This window comes from Anguilla rostrata, chromosome 2, assembly GCF_018555375.3.
Source record: "Anguilla rostrata isolate EN2019 chromosome 2, ASM1855537v3, whole genome shotgun sequence".
In the NCBI taxonomy this organism is placed as follows: domain Eukaryota; kingdom Metazoa; phylum Chordata; class Actinopteri; order Anguilliformes; family Anguillidae; genus Anguilla; species Anguilla rostrata.
Window position 1 is genome coordinate 48744869 of NC_057934.1, and position 25366 is coordinate 48770234.

At 37.0% G+C, this 25366-nt stretch overlaps 1 protein-coding gene across 22 annotated transcripts in view; it reads right to left on the reverse strand.

Annotated features, from left to right (window-relative positions):
• Positions 1 to 25366, reverse strand: part of LOC135248276 (RNA binding protein fox-1 homolog 1) — a 648052-nt gene that overhangs the window by 530914 nt on the left and 91772 nt on the right. For all 22 annotated transcript variants that reach the window (XR_010328399.1, XR_010328398.1, XR_010328401.1 and 19 more), the window contains one exon: positions 13139 to 13171. Coding sequence is in view for 15 of the 22 variants with exons in the window: in XM_064322712.1 (XP_064178782.1) it covers positions 13139 to 13171 (33 nt within the window). In the remaining 7 variants the exon portion in view is untranslated. The remainder of the gene's footprint in view (positions 1 to 13138; positions 13172 to 25366) is intronic.

Below are 25366 nucleotides of genomic sequence, written 5' to 3' on the forward strand. Positions count from 1 at the left end.
CCAGCACAAAAATGAGAATTTAACCACAGAACAAATGAGATATCATGTGAGGCATCTCAGGCAGAATCACTTTGAAAGTAATTGCTGCTGCTAATTGCTGCAGTTTTCAATTACTCTTTATGTTGCTTTCTTTTGGAAGAAGACACTTTTCTCTGGAGTGGTTCAGAAGAGTCCTGAGCTCTGAATTAGCCTTGAATAATGATCATATTTCATGAGTCAGATTATAACACTATAACACTGACAAATAATGTGTATGAATGTTTATAGAATGTTAACAGACACGGATACAGCTCTTGGACACAAACACACACACACACACACAAAAGCGCACACTCTATCTATTTTATGTCAGACTGATGCAACATGATGCAGACAAGAATTTACCAGTAAATTGTAATGAATAAGATCAGGGATACGGCTGGGTGGAAAGATAAGAAAGACAGTGATATCCAAATCAATGTTTATCCTAATAGTTCTGATTCATGTATTTACTTACTTATTTATCTATATCTTGCAAAGGAACTAATGAAGGGAAGTAATTACACAAAAAACAGAACTAAACAGGGTTTATCTGTGATCTGTCCCCTTCATAACTCATTCTAAAGATGGTATAGTTTTGTGCATATGAATACAGTATTTCTCATTAGGAACATATCACTGTTGTTAATGGTAGCCTGGATTCATCTTTGCTGAATCATTGAGTCTCAAGATTTTAATTACATATTAATTTCCATTAAACATGCTTAATATTTAGCAATTAAGAAATAATTACAGGTTAATTATTGAATAGTTAATGCAGGCTTTTCAACAGGATTCAATGATCTGTATACCTGAAATCCAATTAATCCATTAACCAGGAATGTGAAACCAGACAGAGAGGGGAGAGGGTGCACACATTTGCAAGCAATGTTTGACTCTGGTAATAAATAGAGGGTTCAATGTCATGATGAAACAAATCATCTTGCTACCTGTCTAATCTAATTTAGGTACTATTAGATGGACAATTTGAATGAGCTTCATATCATCAAGTCAGGAGTAAATTGTTTGATAGTTCCAAAACATAAGAAGTATTCACTACATAAATGCTACAGGCAAGCCATTTAGTATAACTAAAGATTGGCGTCTGTGGCGGTTCACACATACGTGTATGAACTGTTGCAAGGTTAATTTAACGTTCGTTTTTTAATGTCGTCTGACCAAACAAAGAGCCGTTAAAAGAGAACTATAAAACTATATACAGTGTGACTTTTGCCTGATACTATAGATCACAACAAATTTAATTGACCCTGTGCACAGTGTCTTTCTTGTGTGTTCTTTGCCAGGTCAAGAAACTGTTGACAGAACCATAAACAATGTGGACAGGCACATCTCGATGGCAAAACAACTGACCTCTTCTAAGCAAGCCTTTGGCTTATGGGAACTGATCCAGAATTGTAGTGATTAACATAAAGGGCCTCTGACCTGAAGGAAAATTGCCCAGGTGTCTTTTCCCTGTATCATGCCCATTATTGACCCTCTTACACACAGATACACAAACACACACACGCGCATACACGCACACACATACAGACAAGCACACACATACACACACACACACGCCCATTTGAAAAGACAGAGGTGGATAGCAGGAGATACAGGAGCCAATGACAGCCAGGGTCACGGCTGAAGACAGCAGAAATGACAGCAATATTAGGGAACAGCCTGACAGCCCCTACCTCCCTCCCTGGGGACTGCAAAAGAAGGCACGTTTTGGCATATCAGAAGGCAAAAATGCCGATCTCCAGGAGGGTGGGCATTTAAATTAGTGGTGCTGTAATCAGCATAGCTGTAGGAATTTTTCTGCATGTTATTTATCTAAAGCATGTTCACATCAAAAGGTAGATGCTATCCACTTTTTAAATGAAAACAGTTTAGTTTACAAAGATATAATATTTGGACTTCAAAGTTGGAGAACCTCTGCAGACTAAATGTATTTTGAAGCTGAGGATTTGTTTGTGATTTAAACATAGATGATAATGTGGCGAGGGTTCGAGGGGATAATGCATGGCAGTCAGGGGTGCCTTCTGATAAGGAAATTCAAAAGTGGTTATTATGCAAGGGCACTGCTTGCTGGAAGCAGTGTATATAGAAAAAAGCCAACCCTAATACACAGATATGTGTAGATAAATGGAAATGAAAGGGAAGGTAATTCTGCTGTTGATGATGCTTTGCAAATGATACACAGCGGTGTCAAAACGTATTCTTTTTCATACTCCAGTGCTGCCTTCAGAAGAAAATATTTAGATATTCTCTATTTGTCTAAACAATTTTTTTCAAATCCCCCCCCCAAGCCAACCTGAGCTGAGGGGAAATGGCACAGATGCACAAAAAAAAATTCCGCAGGCTAACTGTGTTTATCGTTCACACAAAAGACATTGCCAGAGTCATGCAATCATATCTCACCACCCTGCAGTTTGAGTAGTGGCTTTTTAACTGTCTTGAGCGATAAAGTTGTGAACTCTGTCTCACAGCTTGGGCTCTGTGGAGCTGATGGCACTGGTTCACACTCAAATGCACCGGCGGCAGCCTTAACCAAAATGAAGGGAGAGCCAGGAGATATCGGTTGTCACAGCTAAAGTATTTAACGTTTTGAGCTGTAGTGATTTCAGGCATGTCGGACCCATCTCGTTACATTATTCCCAAAAGAAACGGGGACGGCGGAGCTGCATGAGCGTCATTGTGATGGCGGTTTGTTGTTATGTACTCCACGCTCACGATTCCGGCGTGCGCTCTAATCCCTGGGGATCAACTCCCCGTGCGTCACTGGAGCCTTGGCCATGGGGACAATGTAACCTCCATCTAAATGTAAAACTCTTTGCACACATTTTCTCACTTTCTGCAGAGGCGCCTGTCTAATCCTTTAAACCCGAGAGGTGCATGGATTGGTTGGGGGAGAATCTGGAGCTCTGAGACTACTAATGACAGGTAGATGGAAGAAAGAAAGAGATGGGGGGGGGGGGGGGTACTCTTGCCTGATACATAGAAAGAGCAGAGTGGACTACTTGAATTGCTGCAGCATGTGACATACAGACACATTCAGTTGGAGCTCTTTAAGGAATAATTCTAAAATTACATTTATCAAGTAAACAAAATACAGTTATGAAGCACCTGGTTTAATTGCACACATTGCAAACATTAAAGTCAAAGATAGCTGAAAGACTATCATTATATTGTTGAACACTGGCATATGTACATTTTTTACATGTGCTCAGGGCTTGACATTAATACACGCCACCCGGGAAACGTGGGTAGAATTTGGCAGTGGCGTGTAACTCCATCACTCTTACCAGCCACTTTGGCGGGTGACATTTTGCCAGCATTTTCTATGAAAATTTTTTTTTGTAGTTTACAAAAGGCATCTGAAATAAATAAGAAAGTGATACATCATGATGCTACAACTCCAATGAGCACTAGGTGCACACCGTGTGCTTATCCCATTGGCCCATCCAGTTTGCCTTTTCACGTCTTGCCTCCTCAATCAAGCCAGAGATTGGGCTAATCCCAATCACGTATTTTATTCACCCTTGCCAGAGCCGGAAATCGATGGAGGTCCGCCATCTTCAGGACATTCTAACCCACTAAATGCTTCTTGAAGGAGCTAGAAGTGAGGAGCTAGGAGGTTCCCGGAGGATGCTTAAGCAAGGAAACACAAGTGCCTCCTATATGTAAGTATTTTTTTCAGAATGTGTGACATATAAATGATCAACCTGTGGATCCACCTCTACCCTTCTGCCATGTTTGTAATTAACGTGGCTTTAAACTGAAACAAGGACATTCCATTTGCCTAATACATGTTTCCTTGATTACTCTGTCCTTGAATCCTTTCTTTGCTTCCTTTCCTCGCATCCTCCAATGGGTGGAGCTAGGAGCTAGGAAAGTATGCAAGAAAAGGAAGCAAGAAGGTAAAAAATAAGAGACTGAAATGCACCCATTGTTTGATAAGAGATACGTCAGCAGGTGCAGATACTGTACAATAGGTGATCATGCCATTCAGTAGTGGTAGCTTAGCATTTTACGGCATCTGTTGCACTTTGCGGCTCAGGTTCTTGTTCAGATAAAATTAGATGCCGTATGTTGTGGTCTTCTGTTGTAAAATGTTTCTGCACAAAAAGTGGAAGATCATGTCAAAACCACTTGCTGGATAAATATTAGTTGTTATGCCTCATGATTCACCATAAATTGAAAAAGATTTATTTCATGCATGAAGAAAAAATGGGAATAAAATTGTTGTTATCAGGGTTTAAGTAGTGCCCTTAACAAAGTTTTCAATGGACATCCATTCTTTTTTTTTTTGGCCGGTAACAGGTTGAATACACCTAGGAAAATTACCTAGAATCCATACAGTGGCCATTCACAAAGAATGGAATGTTTTCTAATTGTTGCTTCATTCATTTCCATTACAATTACCATTCATTTATATGATTGTTGCTAATGCCAGCACTAAAACTGTCTCCAGTCAAGGTGAGAGTATATTTGACACAACGTTTGAAAAACTAAATTCTTTTCAGATGGTAAGATGAAAAAACACTGGGCCAAGTTATAAATTAGGAAACACTGGGTTTGGAATACAGCTTGTTTAATTTGATGTGTACACCATCATTTGCAAATAGCTTAGTCTAACTCGCTCGCTAGCTAGAAAATGTTAGCTAACCGTAATAAAGGCAATTCCGTAATCTTCAATATAATAATATTATGGGTTAATATCTCAAGTTTTGTAAGACTATAGCATACGACAATGAAAAGTATTGTATCGATAAGGCTATTTACGTTTGGGAGTAACCTAGCCTACAGCAGGATTGTAGGCAAAATCAGTTATGCCTTTGTTCACGCAGCACTCATACCAACTAAACAGTTAACTAAATAGAAGTTTAACTGAACAGTTATTTAGCAACTTGCTACTTGCAGCTCATTTCTCGTATCGTAATGGCATCTCAGAATAAATGCTATAATGAAAATTCATTTTATGGCGAAAATTATTTTCTTCATTTTTGGCTGGTGAAAATGTGTGGCTAGTGATTCTGAGCCAAAAGGTTAATGTCAAGCCCTGCATTTGCTACTACTTGTTAAATTTTTTACAGAATATCAGGAAATGTATATTGTGTCAAAAAAAAAATTGGACTGTGAAACTGTTGCCAGCATGGGATAATATGAGCAGAATTGTAGCAAATTTAGTTGTACTCCGGCCAATGAATGGGGAGCATCAGCATAACTACCAAAGGCTGCTACCTCAGTCCTGCTGGCACTCGACCTTGAGACAATAGATTATGGAGCTTGGTGGCCACATGCTTACATTTTAATTAATATCCTTAATGATTTTCCTCACCACTGTGTTTGGGGCTGCCAGATTTTTTTCTCTAATATTGAATCTGAAAACTCTGTTGACTAAAGAATAACCTAAAGATAAAAGCATTTAATGCACATAACCTTAAATCTAAAAACTTGAATAAAGATAGGAAAATAAAGCCTCTAACCTTCTCTCTACACCACTTGCTGGTCTTTAAAATAATATAACATCTTGGGTGTCTTTGGTGGCAATCACCCTGTAGAGCAGATCTTGCATCTTTTGCAGTTGAGGTGTCCATTACATTGAAATTGCCTCTGACAGTCAGGAGATGTCTCCCCCCCCCCCCCCTTTTTTTTAAGGTTGAAGACATTTTAGATAACTTCAGAGAAAATAGAGCTCAGAAAATGAGCCAAGTGGATGTGAAAAAAATGGCACTGAAAATGAAGCTGCCACAGAAATAAGTAAAATGACACTGTGATTTTGCCATGTCGTAGTTTGTAGATGAACTAAACTCAAACATAAGTGGCTACGTAGGAATGTGATTCTTGTTTCAGTGACAAGGCACTGTTAATTGTTCTTTTTAAACAATGGGGGTAAGCACACACATGTATGTGTATGTACATTTTAAATAATATTTTTCTCCTATTTTTTCTGGCCTAAAAACCAACTTTGTAGCATTTACTGTATGGCAACAGCCTTTATGAATTTATGTTTTATGCATTGTTTTTGGGTCGCACATTTTTTAGCCATGTGCCAGTTTTAATTTTAGTGATTGAATACTTGAATAGTTTTATTCAGTAATATGTCTGTCAATGGGGTTTAGGATTGAGGAAAATTGAAACACTTTGTATAGATTAAATGTGATTAGGGGAAGTGGCAACACTGAAGCTTTCAAAAGATTAAGAATGAAAGAATAAAAGCTGTACTCGCACTCTATTCTTCAATGCAGATAAAATATGAATTAATTTATGCTTTTTGAGGAGTCATCTAAGCTTAAATTAAATTAGCAAATTCAAAGAAGAACCCCATTCTAGTCTGTACTGACTAAGCAATTGTGTTAATTTGTTTAATTTATTTCTGAAAAGCAGGCAGAATGTCCAGGATGCAGATGTAGCTGTACCAAATAAATACAATCTATTTAATTCGGGTATTATCTAGGGGTAAACTTTAATTAAGATTACTCAGGCAGGGATGTGTAAATATTGGTGAGGAAACAGCAACAAACACTGACAGGCATTGAGTTCGTTACGAAAGAAAATTAATATCAGGGATCTTGACAGAGCTAAGAGATCGGGGAATGACTTTGACAAAGTACATTTCAGAGGTCTGGATTTCAGGCCATCCTCTGAACCTGCATTTATTTTGTTTTTTCGTTCCAGCTTCTTCATCAAATTCGGTGCAATGAGAAAATGTATTTTCTGCTACTTCTTGCGCTACACTGAAGGACTGCAATAAGGCATTAAGGGACTCTGCTCTACTGCTGTCTTTCACACAGTGCTTTGCAGTATTGGCAAAAACTGTATAGAAAGCTCAATAGTTTAGGTTTTGTGGAAAATAAAATTAAAATAGATTATAGTCGTTACCAACATGAACGAGATCAAATTTCAACACATCAGTGCTGTAAAAAAAAAAAAACTGGCATGGCTGACTTATCAAGAGAACTTTGTGCTGTCATACCAATGGCCTGGTGAAAGCTGGACCAAGTCAGTGCACTTCTGCTTTCCGTCTGGGGCATGCACAGCCAGCTATTTCTCACCTGGCACAGTGTTCAAGCCAAACACACTCCATCAGCAATAAGACACAATCTGGTAGGCCACTAGTAAAAATGCCTTGCCAAGATGAAGACATCATACTCAATTTTTGTGAATATTGTCACACTGGCAGCTGCACACCATCAAAAATTCCAGGTCCAAAGAAAAAAAAAACAGCCAACCAATGATTTTTTTTTTTTACATTCAGGGCACAACCTAATATAACTATTTTTTCCTGAACACGTGACTGATTTTTGCTTGCTGTATATTTTTAGTGCTCATCTTCAAGACATTTGATGTAGTCATAGTGATCCGTGGTCAGCAATATGCAGCCTGTTGGGCAAGTAGGATCTAGTCATTATTTAGGACACGGGAGTTCTGAATCCAGCACAGTCTACTATTAATTTCCCCCTTTTAACAGCTTACCCCTCTGAAAGATAGTCCAAGGAAACAAGAAACAGTAGACCCATTGAGACCAGTAAGCCAGACCTTGGAATACAGAAACAAAGGGAAATGAGATTGAAAGAAAAAAATCTATTTTTCTAGATGGATAAAACAAAATACATGAAGCACAAGAATGCCCTGAGGTGCAAACTCTTTCAGATTCCTTCCCATCATGAGCCATAATTTATTTATAGCCTACAGCGGGACCCAAACGTAACTTTGCAATGGCCTTTGTAAGCAGATAAGTAGCTTCATTACCCCTCAAGCTAGTCAACATTAGAGCTATCAGTTTGCTGATATCCTTGTTGTCTAGCCTCCCACCGTATTGCTGTGTGATTGGGAACCCAGATACAGTTTTATTTAACATTCAGCTACACAACTCAACCTTATCAGCACAGAGAGCTTCTCCAGACCCCACCAACTCCATGACCCCCCTACCTCCTGCCTAACCTTAACTGCTCCCCTTCCCTCATAGTCCTCTCCCTGATAAAACCTGAAGCCTGCCATAGCGGAGCATCACTTAATCCTCTGTGACATCATTATTCAATGTGTTCACTCCATCCTTTTGCTCTCTTCTCTACCAGCTATAGGGAGAGCAGGATTATCCCCAGTGCATATCTCCCATACTGCACCATTTTAACTCCTCAGAAAACTCTCAAAGACAGGATGCAATCGATGGGCTTAACATAGGCCAGAGAGAGCTCTTACGGGCAAAGAATTATTGGCTCTAGGGACAGCTTTCCTATTTCTTAATTTATTTTCTACTTCCTCTGAATTATTGTATTCATTTAAATGTAATTAATTTCTTGTGTTGAATGTGAATCAATAAGGCAAAACAGAAATTTCAGACTGCAAAAGAATTTTAAATATTTTCCATTGCTGCTCGTGGTATTCTCTTGACTCCTTGAAGCAAAACCGCCTGAAATATTGGGAAAGGCACTAGCAGCATTTGATTAAATCACACATTTATTAATTTGTGTTTTATTACTTTTTAGTTGTTTCACTCATTGTACTAATTTGAGGTTACTCGTAGTAGACACATTTCAACATTCATATTCAGGTAGTACTGTCTGGACGGGTAGTACAGCAGAAAATTGCAGTGGTCAAGATGTGCTGAACTACAGTACAATGTGCAGTGTGTCCAATTACGTGTAGCCTACACACTGAACATGTGATGGTACCATATTATTGCTTCAGGGAAGACCCAGGAAAAAAGAAAAGCAAGTAATTGCACATTCAATAGCTTGCTGTTTTGGCCATTTATGAATTTATTTCTTCCATTATTCAATTTTTTCTTCTTTAATTAATCTCCCTTGAGAAAATAACAATAATTATGTAAACAGCACTCTTGTGGTCCTCTTTTGTGAGGAATGTTCCCAGAACAAGCCACCTTTCTTTATTTGCACTGACCTCATTGTTTGACAGTAACCTGTTCACGAGATAAATGAAAAAGGGCTTTGCAGCCATAATTCCCACTATGGATGTATGTCCTCTCTTGTGACTGGCTGATTTTATATCAACCTGAATTAAGAAGAAGATATGATCTTAAAAGCGGGAATCTGTGTAGTGCCATGAATTGTATCTGTATGTCAGTGGTGCATACATAGGGGTCAGTCATATTCCATAAGAATTGATTCAGCAGATTCCATCTCCATTTATTTTTCTGTCATATGGCTTGGATAACGGCCTCCAGAGGAGGACTGTTTTCATATCAATCCAACAGGGTATCATCATTCCTATTTTCAATTTAACCTTTGTCCCTGACCATTTTTATCATTGCACATCCATATTATGATTTTTCGAATCTGCTTAAATGTCTGAAAGATTAGTATTTACCTGAAATCATAACAATAACTAAGATAAGGATAAAAAATAAAGATATAAGGTGTAATTACAATGAAAATGCTTACTAAATTTAATATTTCAGGTTGTGATAAAATAAATAAATAAATAAATGTTTTTCCCCCCCGCAGATGTATTACAACTTCAGTGGTAGCAATGTGGCATTGGATGAGCAATAGTGCAAAAGCAATTTAACAGCTATAAAATTAGGCCTCTGTTCACCTGCTCCAGTGAAGATGCATAAAATTGAAGGGAAGTGTACTCGTTGGAGTTGGATCTCAGACCAGGCAGACTTGTGGACAGTAGAAGTGTACAGATAAGGAGAGGAGTCATTTCTGCGAAGGAGTCCTGAAACCTTGTCCTCAACCAGAACAGAAGTTTGAAGATCAACAAAAGCGACAAATGTCTTTGTGTCCTTAAGGGTAAAAAAGTAATTCCATATTTAAGTCATAATTTAATAATAATTGTTTTAAAGTTATGAATTTAGCTATCCCATAGGACAATCAAAGTACAGCCTCTTATGATAGAGGAATTTAATGACAAATAAAAAAGTAAGGTAGTAAACTGTCATTTTGCAAACCATATACTCTGCCTGGCTGGCTAATGCAGTGAATAAACTTTTACAATGATTGCTCAACACATGTTCCCCTCAGAAATAACACCTTCAGCTATTTAAAGTGTTGTACTGTGCCCCAAGAGGATTCTCAAGGCAAAATAATTTAATCACTCAGTCATAAGTGAAGGATGTTACATTACATCACACAATGAGGACTACAATGCCCATGAGAGTCAAATGAGATAAAGTGTACAGAATGTTCTTGTCCTCTACAAGCATGCCCCTCATCCAAAGAAAGGCAGACGTTTTGCTACACTGCATTAGACAAGCTGCATGACTGTAAATTACCTACCATATATACTTTTACCCACAATGCTGTGGAGCCAAATCTACAGACGGTGGGAAGGCATTCAACATAAACAGACAATGTAGTTCACACCAGTTGGAGTGGTTACACCGAATTTGTTAGTGCCACAAAAGCACGACTCTCATGTGAGTGTGCTGAACAGATCCATCCATGGATTCTGCACACATTGACATTACTGCTTACTGTTACACTCAAGAAGCTGTTTACCAGGGTAGCTTGACAAGCCTTCTCTTACAGAGACAAAAGTTTCATCATCACAACACCTGTCTTGGGAATAGAAAATGAGAACGCTTTGCCAATTTCATGGTAGCATCTGCTTTCTCTGGGGTACAGTAGAAATCTCATTGAATGTAATTTCCCCCACAGCAACTAACAACAAGGAACGGAGCATGGAGCTCTCATACGCAATATGGGAGATGAATTACCCAATTAACTTGTTCACATGATAAATGGGGGGGAAAGCTCTAAGTTCAATGTCTTCCAATTTGCATAAATTGAAAGTGTTTGCTGAACTGATACAGCTCAGTAATAACAATTACCTGGGGGGAGAAAGTTTGGCTGAAATCATTAATGGCAATATCCTCCACCTTCAATGAGGGGATGGACAGCAGAGTGGAGAGATCAAGTCACGCTTCTTCTCAGCATGACTTGATGAATGGGCTGACAGAAAAAAATCACTGATTTAAGCTTTTTTTTTTTTTAAAGAAAACTCTGGCCAGAATCAATAATGTCATGCGTGGATATGAATAAAATAATACCTGTATGCTGGACAAGTGGCCTCTTTGAAACTTGCTTGGGTGAGATTATGAGAGGGAGAACTCATTTTGTCTATGCATTGATACAAGGTTACCTGCTGCTTGAATACTTTGAGAACATGGTAGGTAAGCTAAACAACAAAATAGTAGCCACGTCATTAAACATAATAGACGGTACTCTATGCATATAAGTGATTAGAAACCTTGATGATTGAAAAAAGTTTTTCTGCATCCTTTTGTAGTGTTTTCCAGCAAGACTCAGATTGCCTACAATGTTCCATCTTGAAAAAGCATAAACTTGCATAAAACTGTAAAACAGTGTGGACCTGGAAACAGGCCAATAATAAAAATTATGAGAAGAACCAAATTAATTGCAAGTAGTAATAACAGGATTCTTGTCAGATGCTTCGTTAGTGCCATATTGTGCAGCAAAACTACAAAAAAATGTGACACATAACCATGTTCTTATTTTCAGACATCATCTGCCTACACAGATATTTTGTATCCTTAATTTCAACATGCACATTACTTGCAACAGTGTTGGAGAGGGAGGGGGTGTGAAGTAGCCATGAGATAGATATTGATAGAGCTCATACATAAATGGTCTTACCACTTGCTGCTGAAGGACGAATGTAAATATATGTGGCTTTGACTACACCAAAGTTATATTACATCTAGTCCTGTCCTTCCAACCAAAATTTATTTGGTGCTTCATTTTTGCTTTGAATTCAGTTTAACACATTCATCAGTCCAAATATTAAAGCTGTACACATCAATCAAGACCAGCTGTTTTAGCCAAGCTTGTCAACAGAGATAACCACTAAATCACTAAGTTCAAATGAATTATTTTTTTTGCTTCTTTGTTCATTTTTATTCTGGTTGTTGAACATACTGGGTCTATTGTAATACGCCATTAGTTGGAGAATGGCACAGGTTTTACTCGAGACTATCATGTTCCAATTGATGTGTGCTCACTATCCCATTGGTCTAGTTATTTGATCTGTTTATTGAGGCTGCAGTGTACTTTCAATGGCACCTATAGGACACTAAAGTTCCTTACATGGTGGATTATTTTTTCTAAGAAATTAATAAATAGAAGTATTGTGTGAAATACTAATTTGTGTCTATAATTTGTTCTCTTTTTTCAAGGATTAAATTGGTTAAATTGGTATTTTTAAAAAAATATGTGCTCAAGCAGAAAATATCTTATCAAAATTTATTTTAGCTTCCATATTAAAAAAAAAAAAAAAATTAATATGATTATAGATTAAATATTAATCAAAATGCTTGGCTGTGAGTAAAACTTTGTTTGGTCTATACTTCTATTAATATTCAAGGTGAGAAATCCTGACTTAGCCACTAAGGCTGTGTAAATAACAAAATCCTGGACAAAACTCTGCTCAAGATCTTGCACAGGGACTCAATACTGCAAGAATCCTGCACTGAGAGAAGTCCCTGAAGACACATGAAACTGAAATAAGCTAGTGGGCAGGATCTTGTCCATGATCTTGTTCCTAATTATGATTTTAGAGGCATTTTTAATACTATAAACAAATCTTAATCAAGATTGCAACCAGAAAATTCCTAATCAGCCTAAACTGGCAAAACACTGCATAAGTCAGAATTCTGTTTTGTGCCTATTGGTTAACTCTGTAATGGTAGTGAAAAATAGCAACACCCACACATTATCTATGACTACATTTTAGTAAGCACTGATCATAGCAGAAAGGGTGGGTATTGAAATACAGTTTCTTTTTGTTGCTTTCTTACATGGAGCTAGATAGCTTCATTCTTGTGGTGAATAAGCAAAGCATTGCATCATATTTTTTGTATTACTTCAAACCATTTGTTATTCTTGATTGATGTTTGTTATTTGAAGCATTGCTTTCAGCTGCCAAAATGGTAGTTAAATGTCTCAGCATGTACATGGGGCTAACCATGTCACTGTATAAATCACCATACTAATATGCGTCTTTCAAGTTAAATAGTTTTACCATTTTTTTTTTTTTAATATAGCAACTCTGAACCAATGCTTTGAACAGAACTGCCTTTATTTGCCAACTGCAGAAAGAGTATGGAAAGCAGAAAGTCATGACTCACCTGATGCTTGCTACTGGGCACATTTAACAGCACCTACAGACAAAAAAACAGATGGAATCAGAGAATACTCTATCGTGTAGAGAATTCTGTAAACCACATATTATATTTCCATATACAAAGTCATTAAAAGGGTCATTACATACATCATATAATTTGTAAATATGATGCAAATGACCTTGCTTATCTGAAACATGGAGAAGTGCATAACTGCCACATAGTGCATATTCTCCATATAGTGTTTTCTACCAAGAATAGAGATAAACACGACACTTAGCAATGTCCAGAGGCTACATTTTGATTACAATTGACTACTAAGGTAATGCAGGGTGATGAATCACTTGCCAATATCATCAATCATTTCATATCCCAGAGGCAGGTCAGGTGTGTTGGGCCTTTGGTATATTAATATCATATGTCACACATTTCCAGTTTTGAGAGACTCTGTCAACAATATTGCAATATTCAGCCTTACACATAAACAACAATAAACCCACTACCACCTAATGAAATAACACGTGTCTGATAATATTTGCAGCATTAAAGTGTTTCTCTATTACTGTATATGCTGATTTTCAACTGATACCTTTCATTGAATTCAAAATATGAGACAAACTCAAACTACCTCTTTGGAATGGTATAAGTAGGTTAGAAAATTCTCATCACAAATACACATCTGTGCCAGTTGTGTAACCTCCAAATTTGTTTATATAAGGTTGCATAAAATGGATTAATGATGTAAAGGGTATGCAGCAGGCCAGTGGATTTGTGTGAAATAGTAAGTTTGATTTGTTTTTTATTAAGGACATCAACACTGTACAGCATGGATGTGGAGTCAGTTCCTATAACTGAGATCCAATTTACAACTCTGGTTGTGGACTAGAGGAAAACAACAAAAAAATCCATAAAATAAAGGTTGCTTCTTATTGCACTAAAGTGTCCAAAATGAGAAAATGAGAACCTTTGAATCCAAACACATGGTTCCCTAAATATAAACCAACCATTATTTCTCTATAATTCCTGACACAATAACACAATTTTTGATTTGTGTTAACAGGATCAACAGGATAGTAAACTCATGTCACATGATTGCTTGAAAATGAAATGCATTACTACTGAACAGATGGTTTAACACTGAGTGGTCTTTTAAAAGGATCAATGAAAATAGTAAGGCAATGTGGAATCATCTTCATAAAACAAATTTTGGCATGGTGCTGTAAATATTCTGAAACAAAACAACATTTCAAATAAAACTTGAACTTCAATATATCATATACAGTTTCATGCCATTCTAAACCAAACTATCCAATGTAGAGAAATGTTCTGGGTGCGTTTTCACAACCTTTTCAAGTAACATAAGACCTATAAGAGCGACTTATGATTTATAGAATGAGAAATTCATATTATAGATAAATAGTACAGGAGAGAGAAGGCTGAATTGGTATCCATGGTATTAATGTATTAATCTAAAATTGTATGAATCTATTATGCAAATTTTGTCATATAGTATTAATTAAAACTGATCCAAATGTTGTGGGAGAGAACATATTTGTGTTTTAAAAAAATGAGCCAAAATATATCTGATTACACAAATTAAACTGTAGTAGACATAAGCAATTACAATAAGCACATTAGTGTGCAATTGCATGCTGAATTTGACTCCAATGCAAGTCTGGATTGCAGAACATTAATCACCTTAATGTCTTTTCCTCATCTCACGATTTCTTTTTTGTTAACCCTTCATGTTTTCACAAGTATCACAACAATTGCATTTCTGAATCAGTTGCAGAGTAATTATTCAAATAAATTTCATTGAAGAATACAACATTAAAAATAAGAAATGATGAATTTCAAAGATAATTCTAATAATGATACGAATCTGGCTGCAGCATTTGATTACTTTTTATTTTCATAAGCTATTTAACAATTTAATTAAAATGCATTTAAAAAAATGGAAACATGAAATAAATAATTTTATCCTAAATTGCAAGTTGATTACTCAATGTATCTTTAAATGCATTGTGCCTTGTAATTAACTGGTACGCAGTGAAGAATAGCTTTGAAGAAAATGTTATCAATGTAATACTTCCCTATACTAATGAACTCATAATTCATCCTACTGTATCGATCTGTATCTTCTTCCATTTTGGAAAACAACAGTGAAGTAGGTTGTATTGCAAAAATCATAACTGAACTACACAATCAATTCTTTTCACCAAAACATTTTTGTCAACTTGACATTATAATGTATCTGCCATTACAATGACCCAGACTCTGTGGTATCTTCCATTAATAACAACCAGAACAGTTTATGGGAATGGAATGCTGTGGGTTATGAAAGGTTATTTTGATTATATTTTTTCATGGATTATTAGTATAAACATGCCCTAATCTCCCAACCAGGTTTCAGCATTGCAATCATGGTGTTAGGACTGAAGAGCCATCCATTCCCCAGCATACACTTAACCTGGAGGATACTTGTTGACAACAACACTTGTCCTTGGAGGCCTCTCATTTTTCCTATTACACATTCTGGAGTTGGATCTGGTTGTCTTGGGTACTCTGATGCTGGAAAGATAACAGGTGAAGGACATCTAATGGTTTGATAATGAATTTGAGCAATATTCAATTTTATTCAGAATTTGAAGCCAATGCAAAGTGTTCTTGTTTTTAAAACACTTCATTAGCATTACGGTCAGCATCACTAAGATTAAGTATAATTATTTCATTTTTCAATCAAAGGTTGCTCCTATGTATGTTATTTTGGAATATGCAGATAATTTCCTAACTATGAATGGTGCTTCACAAAATCTCCGTTACTCAATACCTCCAAACAGGCAAATGATGTGCTCCCTATGTCCCCACTGATACAGCAAGTAACATTACTATTCATACCAAGTGACACACACTATATGCATTTGCTTTCATTCATATATAAATATTTATGAATGACTATACAATGCTCGTGAAGAGTTGTATAGCTCTATGAAGGAACATTTATAATTCTGAAATAATGTGGCAAATATCTGTCTCAGGCAGTATTTCTTTACTTATATTGCAGCATGCATAAAGCATGCATAAATTGAGACATTTGTTCACCTCAGTACATAAGCAGTGTATTGAGCTATTTTTGTGGGAAGTACATAAGTGTTTCGATTCTAACAAGCAGGCGACTTCTACCTCTAGCCCATCCTAAAATGACAGAGGGGTGAACGTACTTCAGTTTTCAATCATTTTCATTAACATTTAAATACTAAATAAATATTGAAAATAACAAATGTCCTCTACCTTTCTAAAAAAAAGGAATTAAAAGATACTTTAAAGAAAAAGAAATTACAATTTATTAGCCTATAATCAGCTCATTTCACATTACCAGGTATTTAAACTAGATGTAGGGGTAACTCTCTTCCAGTATCTTAGTTCTTCACAGAAAATGATTGAGTTCAGAAGCATTCACTGCTCCATCTTAAGAGGAACCAATCTAATTCATCATGTCATTTGTTCCCTTTACCAACTAAAGGTGGTGCAACCAGTTATTAAGTTTTATGGGGGCAATTACTTAGGGTGATATGAGTGTTTGGTGAATTTTTCAATAAAATAAAATATATATATATATATATGGTTTACTCAGTTTACCTTTGTCTAATATTACATTTTGTCAAAAAATCTGAAACGATTCAGTGTGACAAAAATGTAAAAAGATTTACTTGTTTCAATAAAAACCCACTTTTGTTAATGTTGGAGATGACTGAACTCACAAAACTGTTTAAATTGTATTTATTATTGAGCTTCGTTTTATAAAGAGTTAATGTAGCAAAATAAACTTTGAGGGAATGTTTTTCGGTGTTCCGGTATATTTTCTGGCCGCCGCATTGGTGCGTTACGAGCTGTTACCACTGACTGCACCCATGTGCCATAAAACATTGATTCCAGAAAATAGAGCCCACATATTGCTTTAATTCAACAATATTTAACTGAAGTGTGTTAATGTTGTGCTGTGCCCTTTAGCCCCTGAAGCTGAAAGCATTTTTTGAGCTGAGAATGTGCCACCTTCAACCTTATTTCATTTATTCCCCCCCCTGCCCCAGCGTTTCCACTGGTCTGCAACTCATTAATTCACTTGGGCTTTTTACTTTTAGTGCTTTACAGAGATAGTTAGAATAGCAATATTTCTCAGGCCAACCAAAATGTCACATCTCTGTTTCTTTGCTCAGTTAAAAATCATATTCATTCAAAGTAATTTTCACTGTTGGATTATTTGGTTTAGGAAGGATCTATTTTGAAAATGATTAGGGATTCATTTTTTTAGTTATTTAAGATGTAATAACACTACGCATTTCTCAACAAACGCCAAACCAGGATACATAGATTAGTTCATGGTCAACTATAATATCTAATTGACAATCATGTCTCTGGCTGGAGAAATAATAAAAGTGAGTACCCTCTATATGCAGTCACTTACTGTTGGATGGAACACTCCCTATACCATTATTGTAATACATTATTCACTGCAGCCTAGAAAATATACCATACCCATATCAGCTCCTGAGACTTAAATGAGCTTTCATTTTCTATTCTTTCATCAAAGCAAATTTGACTGCTTGACAGTCTGTCGCGGGCTGTTCTGACAGACTTCATCCCCTGCAAGCAGAGAAGGCTCTAGTGAAGAATGAGGTCTGTTGACAGCTGGTGCAAAAAACACAGTGGGTTTAAACAAACAATAACACAAATAAGAAAGGAAAGGGGAGACAAAACAATCTATACCTGAGATGTGATGGATTGTTTTGTCTCCTGACTGCAACCATTAAATTGCACTGCTTTTCTGCTCAACCCAAACTGCCCTTTCTACTTTAGCATGATAAAGCTGCCTTTTAATCTACTGCAGTAAATGCTTGTACCCCACACATAGATTTTTGATGTTTTTTTGCCAGTTGAAACAAATTGGATGATGCAGCCCATAAGCATTTGATGACATAATTTTTGTTTTGGCTCTGTAATCCAGTATATTGGATTTGAAATGAAACAATGAATATGAGGTGCAGACTGTCAGCTTTAATTTTGTTGGTATTTACATCCATACCAAATGACCTATGTAGGAATCATAGTCCTTATTATACACAGTCCCCCCATTTTAGGGGACCGAATTTCAGGTGACAGAAAATCATGTGGCTGAAACATAATAGATAAAGCATGCAGATAATGTGAAGAGGCTTAGATGTTGTTCAGTCAAACATTAGAATGGACAAGACATGTGATTTGAGTGACTTTGACTGAAGTATAATTGTTGGTGCCAGATGTGGTGGTTCCAGAATCTCAGAAACAGCTGCCCTCCTGGGATTTTCAAGCACTACAGTCTCTAGAGTTTACAGCGAATGATGCAAAGAACAGAAAAACATCTAGTAAGCATGGAAAGACTTGTTCAAGCTAACAGAAAGGCCACAAATGCTCAAATAACAGCTGTTTACACAGTGGTGTGAGGAAGAGCATCTCTGAATGCACAACGCGTCGAACCTTGAAGCAGATGGCCTACAGCAATAGAAGATCATGCTGGGTTCCACTCCATGTAATCACCAAAACTGGATTGAAGATTGGAAAAATTCCACCTGGTCTGAGACATCTTGACCTTTGCTGTGATATGCAGATGCCAGGGTCAGAATTTGGGGAAAACAGCATGAGCCCCCAGATCCATCTTGCCTTGTGTCAATGATGCAGGCTGCTAGTGGTGGTGTAATGGTGTGGAGAATGTTTTCTTGGCACACATATTGTCCAAAGACCTTGCTGGAGGGTGTGGCCTTCACAAAAATGGTTGAAAGACTGTTTGACACAGTGATATGCAACTTTGTGCATATCATTTCAAAAGGGCTGGGGATGGTTCAATGCAGCCATGAACATGATCAAGGTACCCATAGGCAGTAAAATATAGAGGTCTTCCTGGTGTGTTGGGTCTGATGATCTTTACATGTCATTGAATATATAATGGAGTGGTCCCTTTAGCTATCTATTCATAGATGTTCAAGTGACAGACGGAGTGGAATATTATTTTAAAGTTTGTTACTTGAACCATCTTGTGTACAATAAAACAAATTTTAATGCATACTATTCAGCTTGCGTGTGTTTATTGGAAGAGGGCCAGCAATCTGTCGATGAGCAGGCAACATCTGACTGTTCAGCTCAACTTAAACAGTTCCTCACACGTTTAATTAATAAATACATTTATCAATAGATTAATGTATTTATTAATTAAAAGCACAAAAAGCTGTTTAAGTTGAGCTGGATAGTCAGATGCTCCCTGCTCATCGACAGATTGCTGGTCTTCTTCCAATAAACACATGCACGTAAGCACAAACATACACACAACATCCAACCTCAACATAATGACTTTGCAATAATGGACTGTGGACTATAGATTGGCATTGTATAAATTCTCTTTACCATGTCTACGAGAGCTGGGACTTGTAAAGTGTTACCAACACTCGTTTTATGTATGAATATATATGTACGTATTTTTGTGGTCATCATTGCTTTTGTTACCTGTAGAATTAATTCCTTCATGAGGAAAAAAAAGAACTGAACTTGGAAATGGTACAGACTCTGATGAATAGTGTTTCCAGTGTCACTGCTTTTAGAGGTGCTGTCTGAACTGTGGAAGCTAATACAGTGGGACCCCTGAAGACACCACTGATATGCCCCGAGGAATGATAAGCGCCAGTGCGGGAAAACAAGACAAGACAGAAATCCTCCTCTGCTTAACACTTCCTGTTTTTGGTTGAGCAGCCATTAATCATACAGTGTGTGTGTGTCCTTGCAAGGAAAGCAAGAGGGAAGAAAATACCACGAGGCACATAGTGCCAGGGCTGGCCGGGGCACAGCGTTCTTTGTTCATAGCTCCAGAGCTTTATGTTTGTAGCTGTCTATTCGCATTCTGCATTCACAAACCCAGCCAGTCCCATGCATCCCATGCATATTCTGTAATATTCATTCAGCAATGGAACTTGGGGAACCACATGTGCACACAGACATGCATGCATGCATGCACATGGTGGTGATATACCAAACAATAAGCTAAAATGAAGACATGGGAAGCAAAAGTTCTGTGGCCAGCTCTATGGAGAAGCTCAAAGCAGGAGCAGATTTAGATTTTAGCTACTGCGTGCCTGTCAAATAGTTTCAAACTATTCCCACAGATCACCTGTAAAACTCCCAATCTACCATTGACTTGCATACACATTTATATGGAAAAAAAATCCTCCTACATTTGGGAATAAGTTACATGAAAGAATTCTGTCAAGCAACCAGGAAACCTCTAGGAAACTGTCTATTTGCGACAATTTGCATCAACATTTGCAATAACAAATAGCATTTGATTTTCACTTTGGCAGTGTACCACAAAAATAAAGACATTGTATTGTCAAACTGACAAAGGTCACAGGTAGTTAATTAATATTTCCATTTATATTATGGCTGAAATGTTAAAGAAAAAGAAATAATCTAATGAATTATTGCATTTGCAATTTTGTTTACATGCTGCCATACATTATGCAGACTCAAATAAATGAATGAAATCTGAATTACTGCATTTTTTATTTTATTTTGGAACAATAAATATGCACATAACAAGTAGACATAGCAAAGTGCAGAATTACACTTGCATAAGCATTCATTTTTGGCAGGTTTGTGCTTCTGTAAATTTGAGGTATTGTTGACATCAGCTGATTTGATAAACATGCCCCTGTGCTCTAAGATGTGGTGCCCCCCTCCCTCTCTCCCCTCAAGACTGACTGGCCTGCAAATGATGATTGTACTGCCGCCTTCACACTGTTTATGTGTTGGGTGCTGCAGCCTGGGATTTCTGATGCAGTGGAACTGGTCGTGCAAACATTATTACAAAGATGGAGCATGATTATGATTATGTCTCAATCTAGGCAAGGAATTGCAACTTGTGGTCTCCCTGATTGAGGACAGTTGATGGTGTACCATCCTTGGCTGCAATATCTAGTCTGGTTAGAAATGTCTGGCTTTGAACATCTTAAATGGCAAGTAAACATTTGCTCTATAGCATCCCTGAAGTACAATACAAAAACCCAAACCACAAAAATAAAACAGACACAAATGGAGTATTTTAAATAAAAACTCAAAAACAAAAACCATAAAAATAGAAACAAAAAATACACAAAATCTAAACCAAAATTTGGAAGTACAAATTATGACCTAATAGAACACATTAGAAAAATGTATTGGGATAGCATTCACGTTAGCTACAGGTTAGAGAGACATACCCCATATTTGTACAGCACCATGCATTTGTGGTTACTGCAGTTATTTCTGTGGAAAACCCTGAAACATGCCAGACAACAAATCCATTAACTTCCCTAACCTCTGACCTCTTGTAAATTCATAATTCACATCCACAGAAAAACATTAAATAAATATACAAAATGTGAACATTTTGTTTCCCAAAGCAGTACAAGTGCTGATGAACAGATTTATTTTGATGTAATAGCATAACTTGTTTAATTCATTTTGTTCATACATCAGTTCTTTCAGTCATGTAAGACACAGGTAGTTCATTTGTGTGGACCACACCCCCACATTTTATGCTTGACAGAGATAATTATTCGCATTCAATGTCTGTGCAAATTTTCCAGTGTGAAAATTACGATCTTAAAATAGATACACAATGAGAGTGGATATAATGGGAATTATATTTTAAAGGTGTCCGCAGGTAATTACGAGCCAACAAAGCATTGTTTTATTATAAAGACTTTTCTGCTGTCTGGATTTAGGACATTTGTTATCAAATAGGCAAAACAAATTGTGAACATCTGTCACAAAGTTTCATTTCCAGTTTTAATGAAAGTGCATACTTTATAAGGAACTAGTATTGGTATGTCCATATGTTTCCTAATTATGAAATGTTAAACCATAATCCTGACAATGTGGGCAAAGATAGATATTATGGAAAATGCAGAAAAGAAAATGGGTACCTTATCTCAATTTAAATCAATTTAGTGCACAGAATAGTTGCTTTAAAAGTATCACTCTTTTCCACAACAAATGTGTGCGGAGTGCTCTGGAGAAAAACTGCTGGCATTCCTCACCCACATGAGGTGCTACACAAAGGTGCTGGATGAGATGAGGGTGCTTTTTAATCAAACATAAATCAACAAGAAACATGTTTCATTATTCCATCACCATGGAAACCAGTCCTTTCTGTCAGACTGTCTCAACGCAACCGCATTAGAATAAGAGAATTCAGCAAGACCAGTGTTGGTCTTTTTTAAGAAGCACCACCCACTTCAGTTTTTCTAAGCATTTCCATTACCCTATAAATCTCTATTTTTGTGTCTCTTTTAACAGATTTATTAAAATAAATGTCTCAATCATAACATTGAGCTATTGTCTTGTAAGTCGCAACTACTGTCATTTTATTTTTTTTAGTTTATGAGTTTATGTTGTGGCAAACACAATAGTCAGCAAGATTAGGCCAAATATCATACAGTGTTAGAAAAAAATTTCATTCAAGAATATTCATAGATGTGAGGTTCATTCAAATGAACAGAACAAAGAAATTATATTTATAAATAACATGTTCGTTTAATAAACATAATCTCAGTGAACAAACCCATGCTCTTTGCGTCTTCATGTGTTGTTTTCAACAAAATACAGAAAATATTCTGTTTCCACAGGACAGAATTAGTCATTGCTCTCGTGCCCAGGTGCATTCCTGCTACCATTATTACCAAAATAGGGCCCATTGTGTTTATCAAAACACCTCACTCGGTTGAATGATGCTTGATGCTGTGCCATCGTATTGCTGTAGTCCAGGAAAAACATTTGTGCTGAAGAGCTGTGAAGTAGAGGAGATGTTTGCTTGTGTATAGCTTGCCATATCATTTGTTAGTCCTGGTACCAGAGCAGGCAAAAAATCTGATTGGGGGCTCATTTTTGTTTTGATCCTTAGAGAAAAGACGATGGGCTCTCTATTTCTGAGGGAGAGAAGGAAAATTTGGTTGTAAAAAAGCAACAGCATTTTCACCCTCAGCCAATTCTGGTAGATTAACAAGTCAAAGGTTGCATCTTCTACTTCTGTCCTCCATTTTGCATAAATGGCCAAATCTCCACTACACTATGATGGTTTCCGGTTGTATCTTGTTTGAGTCTGTGGACATTAGCTTGAGTAGCATTGATATGGTTTCTAAGGACATTCAGAGTGTCTGTTTGTTTATTCACTTTTAATTTGGCCGATAGAAGCACTGAGATTTAATCGTATCTCGGAGTGGTGCAACCTCATTGGAGATGACTTCCCGTAAAGTCCTTTGAGTGGTTTGTCATATTGTAGCCTGCAGCTTAGCTTATTTTTCCAAAGCTGCTGAAATGGTGGCATTCAGTCCTCAGGAAGTCATGGGCAGGGCTCTTTGAACTTATTTTGGTCTTTCTCTCAGTGGCGGAGAGAAATCAATCGCTCTTTTGTTTTTTCTGGGGGTGGTTTATGTCTCGGATTAAACTAAGCAGGGTTAGTGTCAAAATTGTAAATTATATTAATAATTCACAAACTTATGGATGGAGAGCCTAGTCCACACATGAATCTCGCTGAACGAGCCCAACAGATGTATTTTCTTTTACATTGAAAACATCTTTGTTGTATTTAGCTTGTATGCCAGTGATTTTACACAAGTTAATTACAGAGGAACTACCTATTTAGTAGACTTTTTTTGCCTTAAGCCAAGAAAATTTTGTTCATTACATTTTTGCTATTGTTCATCAGCTAGCATTAGTTGTTGGATATTGGTAACTTCAGTAGGACCTTAAATATATGAGCAAATCTGGACATGAAGGTGATTTACAGAGTCTGGGAGTGGGCTACACAGAGACAGATGAAACATACGAAAATTGCACACCCATTCTAAACTCTCCATTTCAAAACCATCTAATATATGGCACTCTTTAAAACAAGGCCATGATAAGTGCTAATGTCACTGTTATCATTATGTTATTCCTGAACATACAACATTCCATGCAGTATAGTTCAGGTGCAAGCACAAATGGTTAGAAATTACAAGTACTGGATTTCTAACCAAAACTATTTTCAGTACTTCTCTCCCAAGTGCCTACCTTCTACTGACATCAAGCTATTAAAGCACTAAGGCCGCTGACGCTTGGCCAACCGCTATGGCATTTTCAGCACTGTACATTAAGGTGCTTAAAGCTATGTGACAACATGTTCAGGACAAACGGGGTTGTACCCAAGTGCCAGAATACCAAAATATGCAACATCTGCTGTGCTCTTTGCAGGCTGTCTGCCTGCATTTCGATTAGAGCGGAAACTGGGCACCTTGCAAATGCTGCCCGCAATGCCCAGCAGTGGTGGCCAGACAGGCAATGGAATCATCCAAAACAGCACACCTTGTATCCAGCTGTCACTCAGTCAGAATAATCAGTGATCATTTGTCAAAAAAACACCAAATATAGCTGGATCAGTGCTCTCATCCTGCACAGTATAAAAATAGTCTTAAACTTTCAAGAGGTAATACACACACTATAGGTTATATCATCTTTTAGCAGATAGAGGGCCAACCCAAAGCTACCACCAGGCTTAATTGGGTCATAGTAACACAGTGACATCTGACATCCTACAGAAGGGAGAGGACAACTCAGTTTTTAAGTAGCAGTAAACCCAAAGGTTTTCAAAGACGAGGCAAGCTTGAAAGGTCAATTTACAAAGAACACTCCCACAGCTGACAAGGAAGATAAAGAGACACAGAGATTGTGAGCTTGGATGGAGAAAAAGATTAATTGGAGTCAATAAAAGACATCTGAGATCAAACCGAACACTAGGAATTTCAAAGCTTTTTCACGGCTAACTAAATTAGTAATGATAACAATCTGGCAGTTAACCCACAAGGTAAATCAAAATAATTGGAGTATAGATTAAATAAAATGCAAACTTAAATATCACAAATCAGCTCCAAAGGAGCTTTCAGAAAGAATGTACTTTTAATATTTGCCTTCAAACCGGTACACCTTGCGTGTATAGTGAATACAAATCTACACCTGGAATGATCAACATGTCCAATTTAAAATAGTATGTTACTTGGAAAAAAAACTTAAAGCATACATAATGTCCAGTGAACTTTCTGTCAAGAAAGTGATCATATAAGAGATTTCAGAAACAAAATGGAAAAGATATAAGAAGTGTAGCAGCAGTATAAATGATAAAAATTATACACTGTT